The following is a 17,862-nucleotide window of genomic DNA, read 5'->3' as shown; positions in this document are numbered from 1 at the left end:
AAGAAAGAAAGAAAGAAAAACGGAGGGAAGGGAGACATCTTTAGTTCGGAGTGGAAAGGTAAATACAGCACAACTTAAACACTTTCAACACTTGATCAACAAGTATTTATTTCAGGCAGTTGTGAAACTGATAGTGTCTAGGTTTACTTTTCTAAGTAAATCATCTTTCCCTGTCAACAGGAGGCATTTTGGAAGCCCTACTCACTTGTTAATTCCACATTTCACACCTTACCTTTACAACAGAATTTCTCTAGAAAAATATTTGCTTTCCCTAGGGGAACTGGAATATTTTTCAGAAGATAACAGCTCATATTTATTATAGTAAGAGTTTATTTAAGCAGGTAGCCATGGAAATTATTTATAATTCCATCAAGTAAAAATGAAATTGTCTTAAATCTCCTTCCACTTGCCTTTCAACCACCATCTTATGCACTTCCTTCCAATTTTCACTATCATTGTCCGTTCCCATTTCTGGATTCAATTCCTGGAGAGAAACACCTGCCACATTCACTCCACTCCACACAGCCACTGAAAAATGAAAAACAAACAAACAAACAAATATTTTACATATTTCTGACATTATTTAAAAAAATCTTTTCTTCTCCTAGTTCAGATTTCACCTATGATGCAAATTTCCTACTGGAACTGTTCCAATGACAACTGACTCCAGTATACTTCCCTCCAAAAGACTGACATTTGCATTCAAATAGTCACACGTCTGATCTTTTAACTTTCAACCTTTTAGTGTAAAACAGAATTATTGTATCATATTTACAGAAAATATGAAACTCTTGTTTTTCTCTAAGCTTGTGGAATCACAAGAGATTCTAGTTCAAGACTATCCTAAACTTTTGGTTTGAAGAATTCTTAACTTTCCTCCTGCTTATTTTTCTAATAAGCTAAGACCCAAATATAATCAAAGTATCTCTTTCTCATGCCTCAAGTTCATTCTATTTCTTGAAAGAAATTTCACATAACCAAAATGAATTTTTCTGCTCTTAACTGGATCAAATATTTCCTTCCAAGAATGATTCTAGAGGCACAGCAGACAAAGGTGTTGGCTATCATTGGCTATTTGATGCACCAAAACAACCTCCTTACCTATTCTTAACACCTGCTCAGCCAAAAACAAATATGGAAAATCTAGGCATACAAATATGAATAGAGACATGCTCTGTGCCGTGCACAAGCTCAGAATCTACTGGGAGAAACAGACAAGTAAAAGAAACTAAACCAATGGAATAAGCTCTCACAGAAATATGGAGAAAGTATAATAAATATCGAGGGGAAATGAGTGCAAGAAAAGGCTACAAATATAAAGGCATTTGACCTAGGCCTTGAGAAATAAGTATGTGTTCCTCACGGACCTTTGGAAGTGCACTGTAGACTCAGAAAATATGAGCAAAAGCATCCGGTGAAGTCTAGTATGGCTAGAACCACCTATGAAAGGCAAAGCTGCCCATGGCCAAAGATCTCCTTTCTTTGGCGAATTCAGGCTCATTGTGGAGAAAACTAAAACATTTTCAAGGTCTTTGAAAGCTATGAGATCTACATAATCGCGTCAGGGTGAGCATGGTTTAATTCTCTTTCATTTCTTGTATATAATATAGATCAATATGAAAATGGGGGTGGATGTTTTGGAAAAAATGACACAGTAATAAGTGAACAGAACATTGGACAGGAGTCAGAAGACATGATTCCAGTTGTAATCATGCCACTAACTAGCTAAAGGATCTTCAATGAGGCACTATGCCTGCTTTGCCTCAATTTTTTCCTCATTACAATGTAAGTCTTGAACTAGAGGACATGTAATATTACTTTTGGAATGGCGGTTCTGGTAATTATATACTTGTAATAACTAGCATTTATTTTGAACTTTTACTGTATACCAGACATCGTACTAAATAATTTATATAGGAAATAAATTCAGACAAATTCTTAGATATAAGTAATGCTTGAATAAAGTGGTACAATGTGTCAGAAAAAAAAAAATCAGCATCATTATATATAAAAAGGCACAAAGGCAATAATTGTAAGACCAAATTCTTATCATAGCAAAGGAAACTCTTTACTAAACTCACATTATAAACTCTCATTAAATTCAAAGGAAAATTTATACTTTAACCTTTTAGGGAGAAAATAGCTCCTTGCATACTGGGTGGAAATAAATTTAGTAAAACACAGGTCATCATTATCATTATTAATATTAAAGTTTTAGATAATTTGTTTCATGCCATAAGTCTACTCAACATATAAAATTCTATGTTTAATAAATATGTTTAGAATTCTGAAATACAATCACAATTTATAAATGTTTTTTATAAAGTTGTTTGAAACAGAAATATTAATTTAAATAAAAAGAAATATCAACTTAAAATGAAACATTTAGAATAAATAGGTTTTAACTGTTTCAAAACAAAGCATTGTAAAAGAAATAGAAGCACGATATAATTTTAATGTTGGTCTTTTGCAATTATTAATTTATGTCCAACAATTCTATTTAAATTCCTAAAGAAAATATTTGAGTGATTTACCATATGGTGTCTTATTACTTAAACGATTGATAGTTATGATTAGTAGCTTATTAAAAATCAGATTTCATTTGAAGAAAGATGTTTTTTACATTATTGAATAGTAGACACTGGTTATTTAAAAGCTTTTGTTACCCAATTTATTCTTTCTTCGATAAACATTATGGTTATCATAGCTCTGCCCACTGAAAGGGGCTAGAAACAAAGACATACCAGGAGCACCAGCACACCTATCTTGACCTTGGTTTCTAAACGCCATTCCCCTGAGAAGGAAACAGGGCTCACTAGAGAAATAGATGATTCTAGTGCTGGTAAAGGGGGTGTACAAGATGAGCCTGGTGCTCTTCATTGCTCTAGAAAGCAAGGAAGGACTCAAAAAATGGCAAGACGTGTCAAAAAGACACAGGAGCCAGCCTGAAGAGCTTGTTACTTGACAAATTTGTGCATTATAATGATGGCGACAGAAACTTTGTGGAATAAAGTAAAAACCTGAGTCTACCTAGATATAAATAAATGAATAAATAATAAATGGGTTAGAGAAAGCTCTCTCTTATAGTAGAATCCAAATAATAACTATTAAAGAATTGATGGGGTCAGAATATCATATTTGACATCAGAGTAATAATTTATTTAACCAAGAATCATTGACACATTTAACAGGTAAAAGATTGATAAGGAATCAGATATTTACTTAGTATCAAAGTTACCCCCCACACAAATTATCTATTTATAGTGTTAAATTTGTAAAAACATAAAAATAAAATTTGGACATGGTTCCATAGTGTAGCGGTTAGCACGTCTGCTTTACATGCAGAAAGTCCTGGGTTCACGCCCCAGTGGAGCCACAGTCCATGGTCTACAGCCATGCCACCCTGAACAAGCTCGATGTCTGATCTCGAAAGCTAAGCAGGGTTGGGCCTGGTTAGTAACTGGATGGGAGGCCACCCAGGAAGTCCAGGTGCTGTAGGCATAAATAATAATAAAATAATAAAAAAAATAAAATAAAATTTAAAAACAATAAAAAAAACCCCTTCAGAATGGCAAGAACAATACTATAAATACAAGGTAATTATTGTCTTTTTTTTTTTTTTTTACCACTTGAGTCGCCATGTTCTCCCAAAATCCATCCATGGCAGCTGCTGGGATGAATGCCAAGTTTTTCAGCCATAAGATAACGAAACCTAGCAGAATCCAGATTACATCCACTTCCAATCACACGGTGCTTGGGTAATCCACTTAGTTTCCAGGTAACATATGTGAGAATATCCACTGAAATTTTTAGAAATAATACATGTAAATAAATCAAAACCAATTTCAACTGCTATGCCAATTAGAGGGCGCCCTGACTTCCTCCTCTCCCATGTCCCCATTCCCCAAATGAAACGTGCCCAGAAAGATGTAAATAATTTGACTTTCCATGGGGGTTGGAGACAAAAAATAAAAACCTTCAAGTTTTATATTAAGAGAAATAGTAAAATATGAAAATGGAATATTGTGGGTTTTTTATTTACGTTATTACTTGAAACAAGAATACCTAAAAACCTTGCAGATTAACTAATTTACTGTATATAGAAAGGAACAGAAAAAGGGTTGAATTAGATTGTCACTTTAGTTTCTTCTAATTCTAACGTTCCATGATTGTTAATGACTGTCATCATAAACCAAACGCCATTGGTGACTAAATTATCAAGGCATGCTACTATAACTTTTCTTGGGCACCGATAATATTTAGTAAACGATTATGATAATGCAGGGTATTAACATTTCCTACTATTTAATGAAAGGACCACTATGACAGAGCCTTTATTCTGGTGTGGCGTGGCCCCGAGGCTGTACAGAGGCAAAACTTGCTAGTCTAGACAGGAATATGTGCACACAAAGAAAGCAAGGGGTTAATCTTGCAGTTTCCACCTCCACACTCATAACAGACACTGGCTGAGATATTTTAAGGTCATTTTGGAATAGATATTATAAACTCTTCCTTGGCAACTTGGGTTCAGTGGGAGTGACTCGCTATTGTTAAGACTTTGAAACTATACCTGAAAAGCTGTATAACCAGTTATTAATGTCTGCCACAGGATCAGCATGCAGCAACTCCATATGTGCCAGCTATCTTATTCCTATCTGCTACTCTGAGAACTTTTAGATGCAAGATCAAACTAGTTAGCAAGCTGCAATCCAGGATCGAAGAGAATAAGAATAATACTAAAATAAACTCTGTCCTTGCTGGCTATCAACTCTAAATATTTCATATATTCCAAGGATTCCTCTAGCTCTAATTCACAATCTTTCTCTATGTGTCAGAGATAATCAATTTTACCATTTTATCAATGTATCTCTTATGCCCAGCACTAAACAATAAGCTTGGTGGCAAATTATAGACAAAAGAAGTGTGAAATAAAGAGTGAATTGTGACTGTTTAGGCTAAAAAAATGCATTTCTTTCTGAACAGAAGTTTTAAGATGCAACATTTGGTGTTCGCATATATTTGTCCATCGGTATAGTCTATTCTATTTTTAAACCTGGACTGATTAATGGCTTTCTTAAACTCTTTTCAAATTCAATCAGATTCAGTTTCGAAGAGTTTTAGAGATATAGGATGCTAGAATTTTTCTGGAAAATGGAAGGTCAAATATGCTAAAATATTTCTTACAAAAGCCACATTTAAACGTTTCATTATGCATTCATTCTAAGATAATCTTTATAGAAATTTTAAAAGCTTTTAGACTCTACAACAAACTCGGATAAAACAAACAGATGAAATTGCTTTGTGGAAAATTCTTCTCTCATTTTTAAACATTTGACCTGGGACAGTTACATTTGTTCTGCAAATACCACTCCTACGGCCAATAACAGGACTCGTGAATTGCTTCTGTTAGTTAAATACCAGAACAAAATTTTTAAGTTTCGGAAAAGAAAATAAAACAAGATCCCAAAACACTGAAATTAATAGAACTGAACCTTCAGGCGTTATAATGATACCTGGGTTAGAAACCACAATTATGATGCAGTCAGGACTGTACTTGATGATCTGCGGAATAATGAATTTGAAGACATTAACATTCCTCTGTACCAGATTGAGACGACTCTCTCCCTCTTGCTGGCGGACTCCTGCAGTTACCACCACCACCTTAGAATTGGCAGTCACAGAGTAATCTGGAAGGAGAGGGGGGAAAAGGTACTTTAAATACAATTCTTCATCAAAACATATCTTATATGATATGCTCTAGAAACCTAAACCTACAAAAGCTTCTAGAATTTATATGAGAACTACATTTTCTATATTATATGATTTTGAAGTGCAATGCTCTTATGGCTTCTTCCTCTGATGGGGTACATTCCAACCATAAAATTGGTTCAGAGAATGGACCAAGGAGGAAATCAAGAAGTCCCTAAATTATATTTCTGGCTAACAAATTCAACATGCTATTGACTTTAAGGAATACTGGATTGTCAGTAAAATGCAAAGCATAAACTGTGAGTCCAAGTTTAACAGTCAGCCTTCTAATAAAAAAGCGATTTAAAGGTACCTTTAGGTTTGTAATGTTAATTCAGTCTATGAAGGGGAAGAAACCAAAGTGTTTATTCTTGGCTAGAAATTAATTTCTAATACTCAATATTTTAAGGAAGTGTATTAATTTTTAGCAGTGAGTTTCTCTCAAGGATATTTTAATTTTTCCTCAAGGAAGAGTGTCCTTTCCCAACAGATATAGACATTATGATTTGATGTGATCATTAGACTCAATAGCTATGGATGACTCATAATTAACCTGTGTGGCTATGTAATTTTTGACAGTCATTAATACTTTATCAGTATCTTCTCCCATAAAATGGAGGTAATAGGACCTACCTCTCATAGGATTGGTGTGAAGATGAAGATGAGACATACAAAAAATTTCACAGTACCCAGAATACTAACAATTCAATGAATACAGTTATTATTCAATGTTGTATTGTTAGAAATTATTTTGAAGGCCCACATTTCTATATCTTTAGCACAGCCATGCTGTAGATTTATTATTGCATAAATGTGTGAATTCGGAACAGAGACGACTAGAATATGAATTTATTTAGTTTCTTTAAGGCACTTCTATTACTTTGTGCAAACATTTTTTTTCTAGCCTAAAACCTTCCTGTTTTTAGATACACATAAAAAACATAACACAACTTCCCATAATGACACGTACCAAACATGTGGAAGTCACGTGGGGGTGAATTTACAGAGGTAACACATGTGTTTGTCCTCCAGGATTAATTGGAACCAGAAGAAAAGAAGAAACTGCTAACACTAGATGCACCAAGATGAAAGACTAATTTTATATTAGAATGAGGATGTCACTTTATTCTTAGATCACACTGGGCATAAAATGAAACTACCTTTATCTGCCACAATTTTAGGTGTCTGAAGAAATAAGCTCCCATGCTGCAGATCCATCATTTCTCCTTTGAGTTTATCTTCCAAAACATCCACAAGAGCAAGCTCATCTGCCAGAGACTAAACAGAAAAACAGGTGTTAGACCCCTAAGCCACTCTAGGATACCTCAGCTCAGATTATGACCCAGAGACCCTTTAAATAGTTAAGCACCAAGTATCTAAAAACCTCAAGAATTTTACTGTGGAGTTAGGTGTGCTCTTTAAACAATTTCATGATAAAACATCTTGAATAATGAACTATTAATACTATAGGACACTGGCTTTTCAGAATTTCACCTTCTAGTACTCAACTAGGATTCAGCTATAGTACAAACTGCTTTAAGAATATGTAAACTTAAAGATTCCTGATGAAACCAACTTGGTCCAACAGGGGCCACAGGGTGCACAAAGCTTTACATTACTGGGTGATGGTGGTAAAGAAAGAGACTCACCCAGACCCAGAAAAGCCTTGGGCAGTTGTGTCCATCCTGAGATCACCCTTATTTTGGAGGATTTCTAAGGGCAGATCTGGTTTAAACTATCAAGAGTTTGAGTTCGCTTTAGAGTAAGCCCTGGTTGAAGCTTGGAATCTTCAGGTTGGCTCTGACCAAGTTGAATATCTTAGTGGAGAAAAGAAGAGTCTACTAAACAGAGGGGCCCAGGACTAGTAGATTCTCCATACACGATCAATCTGAACTTGCCTGGTTTCAGAGTTCTCTTGTTTTCTATTCCAATCATCATCCTATGCCACCCATCCAAAATAAAATCCTAAATCAATAAATATACTATTTAACCTTGATCTAGTATCATAACTTCATGTTTTATATGTAACACATTTTATATGTTTATACATTCTCTACATCGCAACATGAATAGTGGGAGAAAAAAATAAAACTCTGGATTCTCCCTTTCAGTTGTTTGCTCTTCAGCAAGTCCTTGATCTTTTCTTGTAAAAATGAGGGTGGAAGGTGTCAATTTAGATGCATCTAAAAAACCTTTCAGCTTTGAAGTGTGGTTATCTTACAGAAACTCATTATTTGCAAAATCTTTGAAAAGTATTATCCCTCCCACTGAACATCACTGGAATCTTTGCCTTTACTGTTTTAGGGCTGTTAGCAAAATAATTAGCTTAATATGATTTATCAATACCGGTGCCCACTTAGAAATGCAAATACCATTTCTAAGGATAGTGTGATCAGCTATACAGGGGAAGGGTATTGATGGGAAAAAAAGGATAGGTAATTAGGGTTCAGGAAGCACCTTGAAGGATAAGGTGGAGCAGCCTAGGGTGAAACTGGAGGAGTAAGGAAGGTGCTGACCAGGAGAGGGTGAAGCAGCGGAGAAAAGTGAGATGGCCAGTAAGAAAACTTGACCTACTTTAGCTTGCCAGAAAAGCAGGTCCGCTTCCTGCAGGAGCCAAGAAATGAGCTCCATGCTGTCTGTCTCTACAATCCCAGTGCCTGGATAGCCTCATGAGGTAAGCTGTGAAGGTTTGCTTGTGAGGGTTTCTCTGAGACTCAAGCTTCCGTATGACTGAATGTGTTCTTAGTTCCAAGCAACTAATTTACTTGCAAACTTCTGAAATGACTATTTTATGAGTTGGGGGTTACTCAGTAAATATTTTCTCATTTCTATGTGTGCCAAATACTGGCATTAATTTTCATCTAATTTTACTTAAACACATATTTTTACATTTTTGAAATAGTTTTGCTTCTGCAGCTTCTGACAAGGTTACACAAGACTCTTTTGTGTTTTTTAAGTCCTCGATTAATACAGTAGGTCCTCACATAACATGTTTAATAGGTTCTTTGAACTGCAGCAAAATGATCTATAATAAAACTGATTTTACCATAGGCTAATTGATATAACCAAGAATTAAGTTCCTATGGCATCTCATCGATGTTATAACCAAATGACGTTATTCAGCAACCTGCTGTACAGTATAACTTAATAATAGCCATAACATTCCGTCAAGGTCCTGAGCACTGGGAACATCACTCTTATTTTAGTAACATCACATGCGGTGCTGTTGAAATCAACAGGGCAAAACAATTTGGGGTTTAAATGGAAAAGGATGTCACAGGAACTCAGATCCTGTATTTTGTTTCAGTGGGTGTAGAGAATTGGCTGAGAAGTGCATACGCAGCTGGCAAGGAAGAAAGAGATCCAACGCTTTCAAAAAATAATTGTAGCGCTGAATTTAGCTGCATCTGTACCACAGAATAACCTCCAAGTGTGGAGGCGGCAAATAAAAGATATGTGACTAAGTACCGATGCTGTTGTTTGGCTTAAATAAATCTCCTTCTACAGTCACATATTGTATAGTCTATGAATTTACCATCCATTTATTTCACTTGGGATGTAATATCTATGTGTATATATATATTAAAATATTCAAAACAGCAAGCCTTAGATTAATTGCAAAAGCAATAACTTATTAAGGAACTAGGTCACTTAGAAGCCAAGACTATCACTATTGAAATCTTGTTTAACATACTACAAAAATGTCTTTTAATCTAAAGTCCTGTGTGGACATGGCCATAATCTGCCTCTTGGTCCTCTTAGCCAATACATTACTGCCACAATGTCTTAATATTTGATGATTGCATTTTTATATTCAAGTGTTTAGTCTGCATAAAATTTTGTGTGAGGAAAAGGTATAACATTTTCCACATAACTGGCTAAATGGACAAGCACTATTTTTTCAATAATGTTTTTCTTCTCTGGAATACCACTTCTATCTTATTAAACACTGTTTGGGCCTGTTTCTTGGCTTTTAGTCTGTTCCATTAACCTGTCTATTCTTGAACAAAATCCAAATTTTAATTAAGTCCTACTTTTAAGCCAAGTCCTTCATTAAAAAAAAAAAAAAAAAACTATTTTCCAATATGTCTTTAATTACATTGCTCCTTCTAAGAGACTTCTTATGCTGTATTTGTATTATAGAAACGTGGCAACAGTTGACTGAATCGAAAATAGACACTCAAACCAAAAACAGCTGGACACAGAGGCTCAGGGTAGAATAACTTTGCATGGAAGCTCTATATGACCCTAACAACATGATGAGGACTTAATGATTAAATACAGAGCTTGTGATTGGTAGTGGGGCAGAAGTCATATTTGGCAGTATAGGCCATAAAAAAGGAAAAGCTATGATCAAAATTCAACCAAAAGTAAGTACAGTTTATTAATAATAGCAAGAATATTCATTTATTTAATACATACTTATTACTGAATGCGACAGGCATTATTCTACTAATCAGGAATACAGCGATGAACAAATTTGGGAAAGTCCCTGCTCTCATGGAAGGTATCAGGAAAGGAACAGGAATTAAGCAAACAATTTAAGATGATTCTGATGATGGAAGTGCTATAAATACCAAAAGGCAGGGTGATATTAAAGTTACTGGGAAAGTTACTGCAAAGGTGTGATATGAATGATAGGAAGTCGTCAACTCCATGATGGTCTAGGGTAGACATTCCAGGTGAAGCACTCAAGTAAAAGGGTTTAAGCAGAAATAAGCTTAAGCAGAAATGAGCTTGGTGTTTTGAAGAAAGAGGGCAAAGAGTAATAGATGAAGTCAGAGATGGTACCACTACATTGCACTGGAAGGTGCTCCTGACACTGAATGGTGCCCACCCTGGAGCCTGCACTATACTGCTCCGCTCTGAGACAGGCAGGGAGAGAGCCTTGACATCTCACAGGATTTTATGTGTGTACTGTGACACTACTGAGAACTTTTAAGTACAGGAGCTACTATTTTTGTAAAAGCTCACTATGGTTATTATGCTGGCAATGAGGGTGAGGGAGTGAGTAAAAGTAAAAGCAGAAAATAACTGAGCCTTAGTAATGGTGGGATGCTGTACTAGGGAGCCTGAGTTGTCTTCATGGGCCTCGCTGAGGTGTGGGCCTCCTCAACCTCTCTATCTCTGATGCTCTAGATTTGCTCATTTTAGGGCCAAAGTAATGTGTGTATTCTATAAAGCACACCAGTGATGGATTCAAAAAGCCAGAACTGGCACTCACTGTCTGTGTGATCTTAATTAAGTCACTTAATCTTTGAGTTTGTTTTTTTTTTCCACCAGTAATATGTAGATGACAATATCTTTTTAGAACTTTCGGAGAGAAATGAGGCAAAATACAGACACTGACAGAGCAGGCACTTTTATTTTCCTTTCTCTAGTAAACTAGTGGTGTTTACAATCCTTACCAAATATTAATGACAATTTGAAGCACTTTAATCTTTACCCATAAAAATAAAATTTAGATATTTTTAATTAGTAAAAAATGGTCTTTAAATAAGGCAGTCATTCGCTCACAGTATTGAAATTGGAAGATTCCTACTGTGTTAGCAGTAAAGTCAGTTCTTTCAGCACCAGAATTCGGCCAAGGTATTGTATAACTGCAGATACAGTCTCATTTGAATTATTTACTAAGGAAGATTTTAAATTTACAATTAAAATAATCACAGAGGTATTCATAGAATCATGATAGCTCAGATACAGATTCTTGAAAAATCCTAATTTTGAGATTAGCAGAAGGAATGAAAACTCTTTAGCTAGTATTTCATTATTACTTTTATATTTTATCTGCCTAAATACTAGCATAGAATTAAAAGAAGTTACAGAGTCACTATGGTTAAGAGTTCGGATTCCTGGGTTCAAAATATAGCTCTGCCACTAACAGCTGTGTGACTGTGGGCAGACTACTTAATCTCTTTAAGTCTCAGCCACCTCATCTGAAAACAGGATATGAACAGTTACCATTTCCTGAGGTTATGATGTAAAATGAAGCATTTCAGTTAAAACACTTCATTATGTTACACACTCAATAAAATATTTTACAAAAGAAATGTAAGCTGGAATACTTTTCATTTTTACTGACATGAACACTGAGCACTAAATTGTGGTTATTTAAATTTCCTGTAATTTGGGAAGCAGCTATCCTAAATCATAGGCCCCTAATCAATTAAAACTAGCTAGGAAAAAATGCTAAAGAACAAAATTTTCATTGTTGCGCATTACATATTTTAGTTGACTTCTCAGTGAAGATTCAGAATTAGTTTCTTCAGAATTTAAAGTTTTCAAACAGAAATATGCTTGGCTAGAAGTTATTCAAGCAGCCTTCACACAAATACAAAGAGACAGTATGCTCTACTGAAGACAAGGCGGCATTTTTTTTAGAGTGGGAGGGGTTCCTACATTTAAGGCAGCCTTCAGAAAGAGCAAGAATCAATTCAGTGAGGTAAATAAGAAAAGAGCTCTTTCCTCAAAAGTCCTTGGAGACTAAAGAAAGCTAACTATGGTTTGAATCACAAGGGATACATAGGCAAGCCAAAAGTCTATGAAGGTATATAAGAAAAATATAGTCTGGAAGAATGGAAGGTGATAATAGTAATGTACCAGTGTTCAATCTCTTGATGTTGATAATTGCATTGATTATGAGAGAATATGTCCTATTTTTTAAGAAATGTACTGATGAACTTAGAAGGAAAGAGTGCGATGTCTGCAATTATTCTCAAATGGTTTAGAAAAAAAATTTATTACATAGAAATAATTAACTAATATATATATATATATATATATACACACACACACACACACACACAAAGAGAATATAATAAAATGTTAAGACCTGGTAAATGTGGGTAAAGTGAATATGAAAGTTTAACTTTTTACTCTTGCAAATTTTCTGTATATTTGTAATTATTTCAAAATAAAATTATTAGGGAAAGGTTTGAGGGAAATAATGGGAATATTTCCCTGACCAGATTATTTATTAACTGTAGAGGGTAACGGGATCTTTGCGATGGAGAAATCTTGCAGTTAGCACTTCAACCAGAGGATCTCAGGCACCAGCCGTAATGAGACTTGCTGAACATCATGTGACTCCTGATGTGATGCACTGGGAAGGATATTACCTCACCTAGTCATAACTCCACCCAAAAATTTAACCTGCACCTAATTACAAGGAAACATCAGACCAACATAAATCGAGAGACATTCTACAAAACTGACATGGACTTTAAAAAACTGTTGGTAAGAAAGACAAAGAAAGGCTGAGTAACAGTTTCAGACATGACAAGCATATAAAATACATGATTGTGGATCGGGGTGAAACAGCTATAAAAAGAATGCTTTTGATAAATGCAGAATTTTAAATCTGGGCACTCTATATTATATAATAGTATTATACAAATGGTAAGTTCCCTGAGTGTCCTAACTCCATTGTGTCAGATAAGGAGAAGATCATTCTCTCAGGAGATACATCCTCAAGTATTTAAGGATGTAACAGCCTGTCTATAACTTCAAAGTATTCAGGAAAAAGAAATATTTTAAAGATACAATAAAATTCTGAAAAGTTCAAAGAGACTATACATATGCCGAAATAGTCTATCATGTATGGTGTTCTTGAAACATACCTTTCCCAGAATGCTGATGGCACACGCCATACCGACTTGTCCAACACCCACTACAGTGATCTTATTGTTTGGGACCGCTGCCTCTTCTGCAACTGGTGCAATCAGTTTTTCCTTAAGAGTTGCCATTGTGCACTGCAAGAAAAGAATCAAAATATTATCCATACATCCACAACATGGACCTGAATGGGAACAATCCCCAAAATGTTGCAATTTTGAATGAAAATCCAGTTTCAAATGAGCCAAATGATATTCTAGAACACAGAATATACTTTAAAGAACCATGTGATCCCTTTAATGGAGAATTTAATCAAAACAAAATCTCCATGAATCCCATTAGAATTTGGGTTCTTCTCTTCAGCCTATGATTCTGTATTAGTATTTAACAAGTTGTAACAATTCTGTCTTGTGGCTATTCATTAAATACATGATTTGGGGGAAAATAGCTTTAGAAAAACAGAAGACATTACGTTTAACTGATTTGCTTTTATCTCCACTATAAAGAATTTATATGCAACTACATAACTAACTTAGGGATCATCTAAGCTTGGTCTAAAAAAAATAATGGCCACTTATGAACATAATTTCCACTACTAAAGGTTCTAATTACTCTTGGAAGATAGGAACTGACTGGTTCTTCTACTTTCTTCTACTTAAGTCTTACTTAACATGTGTCACAGTGTATTGGACATACAACGTGTGCTTAAATAAATATAGTGGCAATAATATAGTGATAATGTTTGTGCAAAATACGCAAACAATTAATTACCCTGAATTCCTTTTAGTGCATCTTGGAGCTTATTGAAAGGTGGGTAGATACTTAATACATTTTCATTTCAAGGGGCAACAGTAGAAAAATATCAGCCTGTGAATCGGTTTATTTACAGCTATTAAAGAAAATAAGCCAAAATAAATTCAAAAGTAAAACAAATAAAACTGAGACCTTTTGGAAAACATTCTGTCCAGTAACGCCAAATTTATTTGTGCCATCAGCTAAAACAAATAGCAAAATTTATTTTATCACCTTGCCTTCTTAAACATAGGGTAAAGTTCATAACCCCTGTCTTCAGAATTAAGCATCCTTTATAATTGTATCCCATTATAATGTCTATTGTTTATGTTTGCCTTTTATTTAATGTTAGACTGTCACCTTAGTGGCCATTTGTTTCAAACTGTACTCCTGCTTCCAGGTCTTATTTTTTGTTTCTCATCTGCAATAAACTAAGTAACAAAACCTAGTTTAGTTAACTAACTGTATATGTTAAGAGTTAGTAAATCCAAGTTGGAATAAATTACTTAAATTTGGAGACAACTGTGTAACAACTATTTTGTTCTAAAGCTATTTTTCCCCAAAGTCATTTTCTCTAATCTTTAGGGACTAAATTGAGAGATTATTTTGCCTTTAGAGAGCACATTTGCAGTTTCTTGTGGATGTTACAGAAATATAGAACAGCATGCAACTGTCTCCACAAACAGACGACCTTACTACAAAATTCATACATGTCCTGCATTTTGAGCAGAATCGGAAGAATGCTGCATCTCTTCTTGTTGAACAGAGATACAAGTGCACTGTTTTTCTCCATTAAGTTTATTTTCGTTAGTTGGTTTAAGATCCTTTAGGTATATAAGGAACCCAGTAAACAGGGGAAAACAAAATTCCAGAAATGGTTGCTATATATAGATTAGTTGTTCAGAGAGACCTTTTAAATTAATTTTGGAAATTTCAGAAACTACAATTTAGAAACTTGAGCCAGTACAGATCTTCTTTCATATCTTTCTAGAGAAAAGTGTTTTTCTTTAATAAGAGTTATGAGAAATTAGAAGACAATATTTTGTATTGTATGTAAGACTGCCAAGATCAGAGTGGTGCCTGTAAGGGAAAAGCATGATAAACTGGGTAAAAACAACCTCTGGTTCTAGGTCTTTTATATTCTCATCCCCCTTCACCCTTGTGGCTATAAATCATTAGAAATAAACCTTAAGCTCAGGAACAAAGATCCCCTTTACGAAATATCTCTCGATTCTACTTCTTAAAAAGCCATCTTTTGCCATCTAATTCCTCCACTGAAGCGCCAGCTCTCCCCTCCCCCCACCTCATACCAGGACCTAATTGCAGCGCGCCCTGGCGCCACAGGCCACCTCTTCCTCTCGGCGGCCGCAGCAGAAAGCGGCAGGTCACAGAGTAGGCGGCAACCACAGATCTCCTCGGAGAAAGTCTCTGGAGAAAAAGTCTAGGCCTCCCTTATTCTCAACACCTAAAGCTGGCAAAGTAAACAAGGCATCCGAAGCATCAAGAAAAAAGGCCAGAAATGAACCCGCCTATAGTTCTGGTAAGGGCTGAGCCTACAGCAGCCAGGTAAAGACTGGAGCGCAGGGTCAAACCCGCAGATCATCCTTTACCCTCAGCCTCGCATAAGCAGGGCATTTCTTCATCCCACGGTAGTAGATTCCAATACTCAGGTTCCAGATCAGGCTGCCTTCGCTTGTCACCTGGTTCCTTCTCCCTCCCCCAGCTCCTCAGGCACATATTCGTGCTCCAGCCAGCAGACACTGGGGGTGATGCGGTCGCCATGGACATGGATCAAGGACACGAGAGCCCAGGTTTTAGCTGCAAAAGCAACAAGTCTCTCCCCTGCAGAGCACTGGCTGCAGGAGAGCCCTGCTGAGCGGCGGACAAAGCCGGGAGCTCAGTTGCAGCCGCTTCGCTCCGCCTCTCTTCGCCTCGCTCCCTTTCCGAGGGCACGACCTGCTGCCCCAAAACCAGGAGCTGAATCAAGGCTAGAGTCCGGATGCTCAGGGATCAAGGTCCCAGAAGACAGAGCTCTTTCTCAGTCCTTCCCCCAGTCTTGCTACACAGGGACTCCCCTGCACGTCCCACCCAGTTCGCCTGCGAGCCGGGATTCAGGATATTGATGTGAAACTTACCAGGAGGCCGAGGACTCTCCAGACTGCAGAAAGAGTCGCGCGAAGAAGACAATGTCAGCTGCCTGCGTCTCTTCAGGCGCAGGATCTGCAAGGAGGGAGAAGGACGCCGGGCCCGCCCCCTCCGCAGCCTCTTAGCTTTCTCTATTGTGATTGGAAACCCGAGAACCGCCTACCCCTCCGCTCGCCTCGCTCAATCCCCTTCAAGGACAAGGGCTCAAGTGTGCACATTTCCCTCCTCCTCTCCAAACGAGCAGGTCACCTTCTCGTGGCTAAGGCGGCCTCCACTTTCAGCCCGTCTCACGGTCGGCAGGCTCTCAAACACAGAGGCCGCGTTATTTCTAAAACCTAACCATCTTCGCCCCTTCTAGACTTTCAGGCTCTTGTTCAGCTAGATTTAATCCGAATAGAAAAAAAAAAAATTAATTTTGCTTTTCAGGTCAACTTTAGTGGACCACTGTTCCTAGCTAAGGTGTTGGTGGTGTGTTCCCCTGGGATAATACTGTTTCTTCGGAATGTTTTTAAAAATAAAACAATTTTCAATTTTTATCATCTCAGTTATAAAGTTCATTTGATGCAACAATGACGGGTGGATTCCCCACCACCACCACCACCACCATCACCTAATTCAGCAGATAGGCATTAATTGCCTACTGGTTGTCCAACAAAACCAGTGAAGCCTAGTGCTTGCCTTCTGAACTTCTTTACAAGTCTGTGTGGTCTCGAGGGCAGAAAATATGGACCCACTAGTAAGAAGTAGTTTCTCGGTTAGTTTCAACTCAGTGCCTGGTACTTCAATGCAGTACTGGTGAATGGATGAATGAATTATGAAAGATGAAGCAGAAATTCAACTTCATGTGTGTGTGTGTGTGTCTGTGTGTGTGTGAGTTTTAATTAAAATGCTGTCAGGTAGGTATAGCAATCTCACAAACTCCCTGTATGTAAAAGAGAGTTTTTGTTAGTAGAGTGTTTGTTTGTTTGTAAGTGGCCATTAATCCTATAATCGATGCTTTAATTTCATTTCAGTGCCAAATACTGAAGGTACAAAGATGAATATAACACTATGCCCCTTGAGATGCTACCAATTTAGAGGAGATAAGTAGGCAAACTCTTTCAATTATATTACAATGTGATAAATGATAATAGAATTTTGACTAAATCTCTAAGAAAGGGATGTGTTTAGAGGAATTGATAAACCTTAAACTTTCTAGGATTATAGAGTCCAGTTAGTGAGAACTTTGAACATCCCTAAAGATACAGTTCACTTACAAATTGAAACAGGATGATCAGGGAAAGGTAGGGTTTGGCGGATAATCTTGAATGCATGATTACATTCACCTTAAATCCACCTTTGAAGCAGAACTAGCAAGTCACTCCAGCAAGAAATCTAGAAGCCACCCAAAATCTTCTCACTTACTTTCCAAAACAGTTAATCTCCATCTTCTATAGACTTCTAAATATCTCTCCAATTTTCCCCTTCTTGCATTTCTTATTGTGTGTCTTTGTGTAAAGGGGGAAGAGGTGGAACAGGAAAAAGTAAGGTCGCTATTTTTTCTACCCTCATTCCCCACCCCCC

The 17,862-nt window shown here is 36.6% G+C and overlaps 1 protein-coding gene and 1 pseudogene across 1 annotated transcript in view; one reads left to right on the top strand and one right to left on the bottom strand.

Annotated features, from left to right (window-relative positions):
• Window positions 1-16,460, bottom strand: part of LDHB (lactate dehydrogenase B) — a 19,022-nt gene extending 2,562 nt beyond the window's left edge. The window contains exons 1-6 of the mRNA XM_039882533.1: window positions 16,290-16,460; window positions 13,368-13,499; window positions 6,909-7,026; window positions 5,514-5,687; window positions 3,627-3,800; window positions 411-528 (exon numbers count right to left, since the gene is read on the bottom strand). Coding sequence (XP_039738467.1) covers window positions 411-528; window positions 3,627-3,800; window positions 5,514-5,687; window positions 6,909-7,026; window positions 13,368-13,493 — 710 coding nt within the window. The 5' untranslated portion in view covers window positions 13,494-13,499; window positions 16,290-16,460. The remainder of the gene's footprint in view (window positions 1-410; window positions 529-3,626; window positions 3,801-5,513; window positions 5,688-6,908; window positions 7,027-13,367; window positions 13,500-16,289) is intronic.
• Window positions 3,386-3,501, top strand: LOC120618705 (uncharacterized; annotated as a pseudogene).
• Window positions 16,461-17,862: the final 1,402 nt, after the last annotated feature.

The sequence above is a fragment of the Pteropus medius genome, unplaced genomic scaffold (genome assembly GCF_902729225.1).
Source record: "Pteropus medius unplaced genomic scaffold, Ma_sr-lr_union100, whole genome shotgun sequence".
Lineage (NCBI taxonomy): Eukaryota > Metazoa > Chordata > Mammalia > Chiroptera > Pteropodidae > Pteropus > Pteropus medius.
This window is presented reverse-complemented; position numbering and strand designations above follow the sequence as displayed.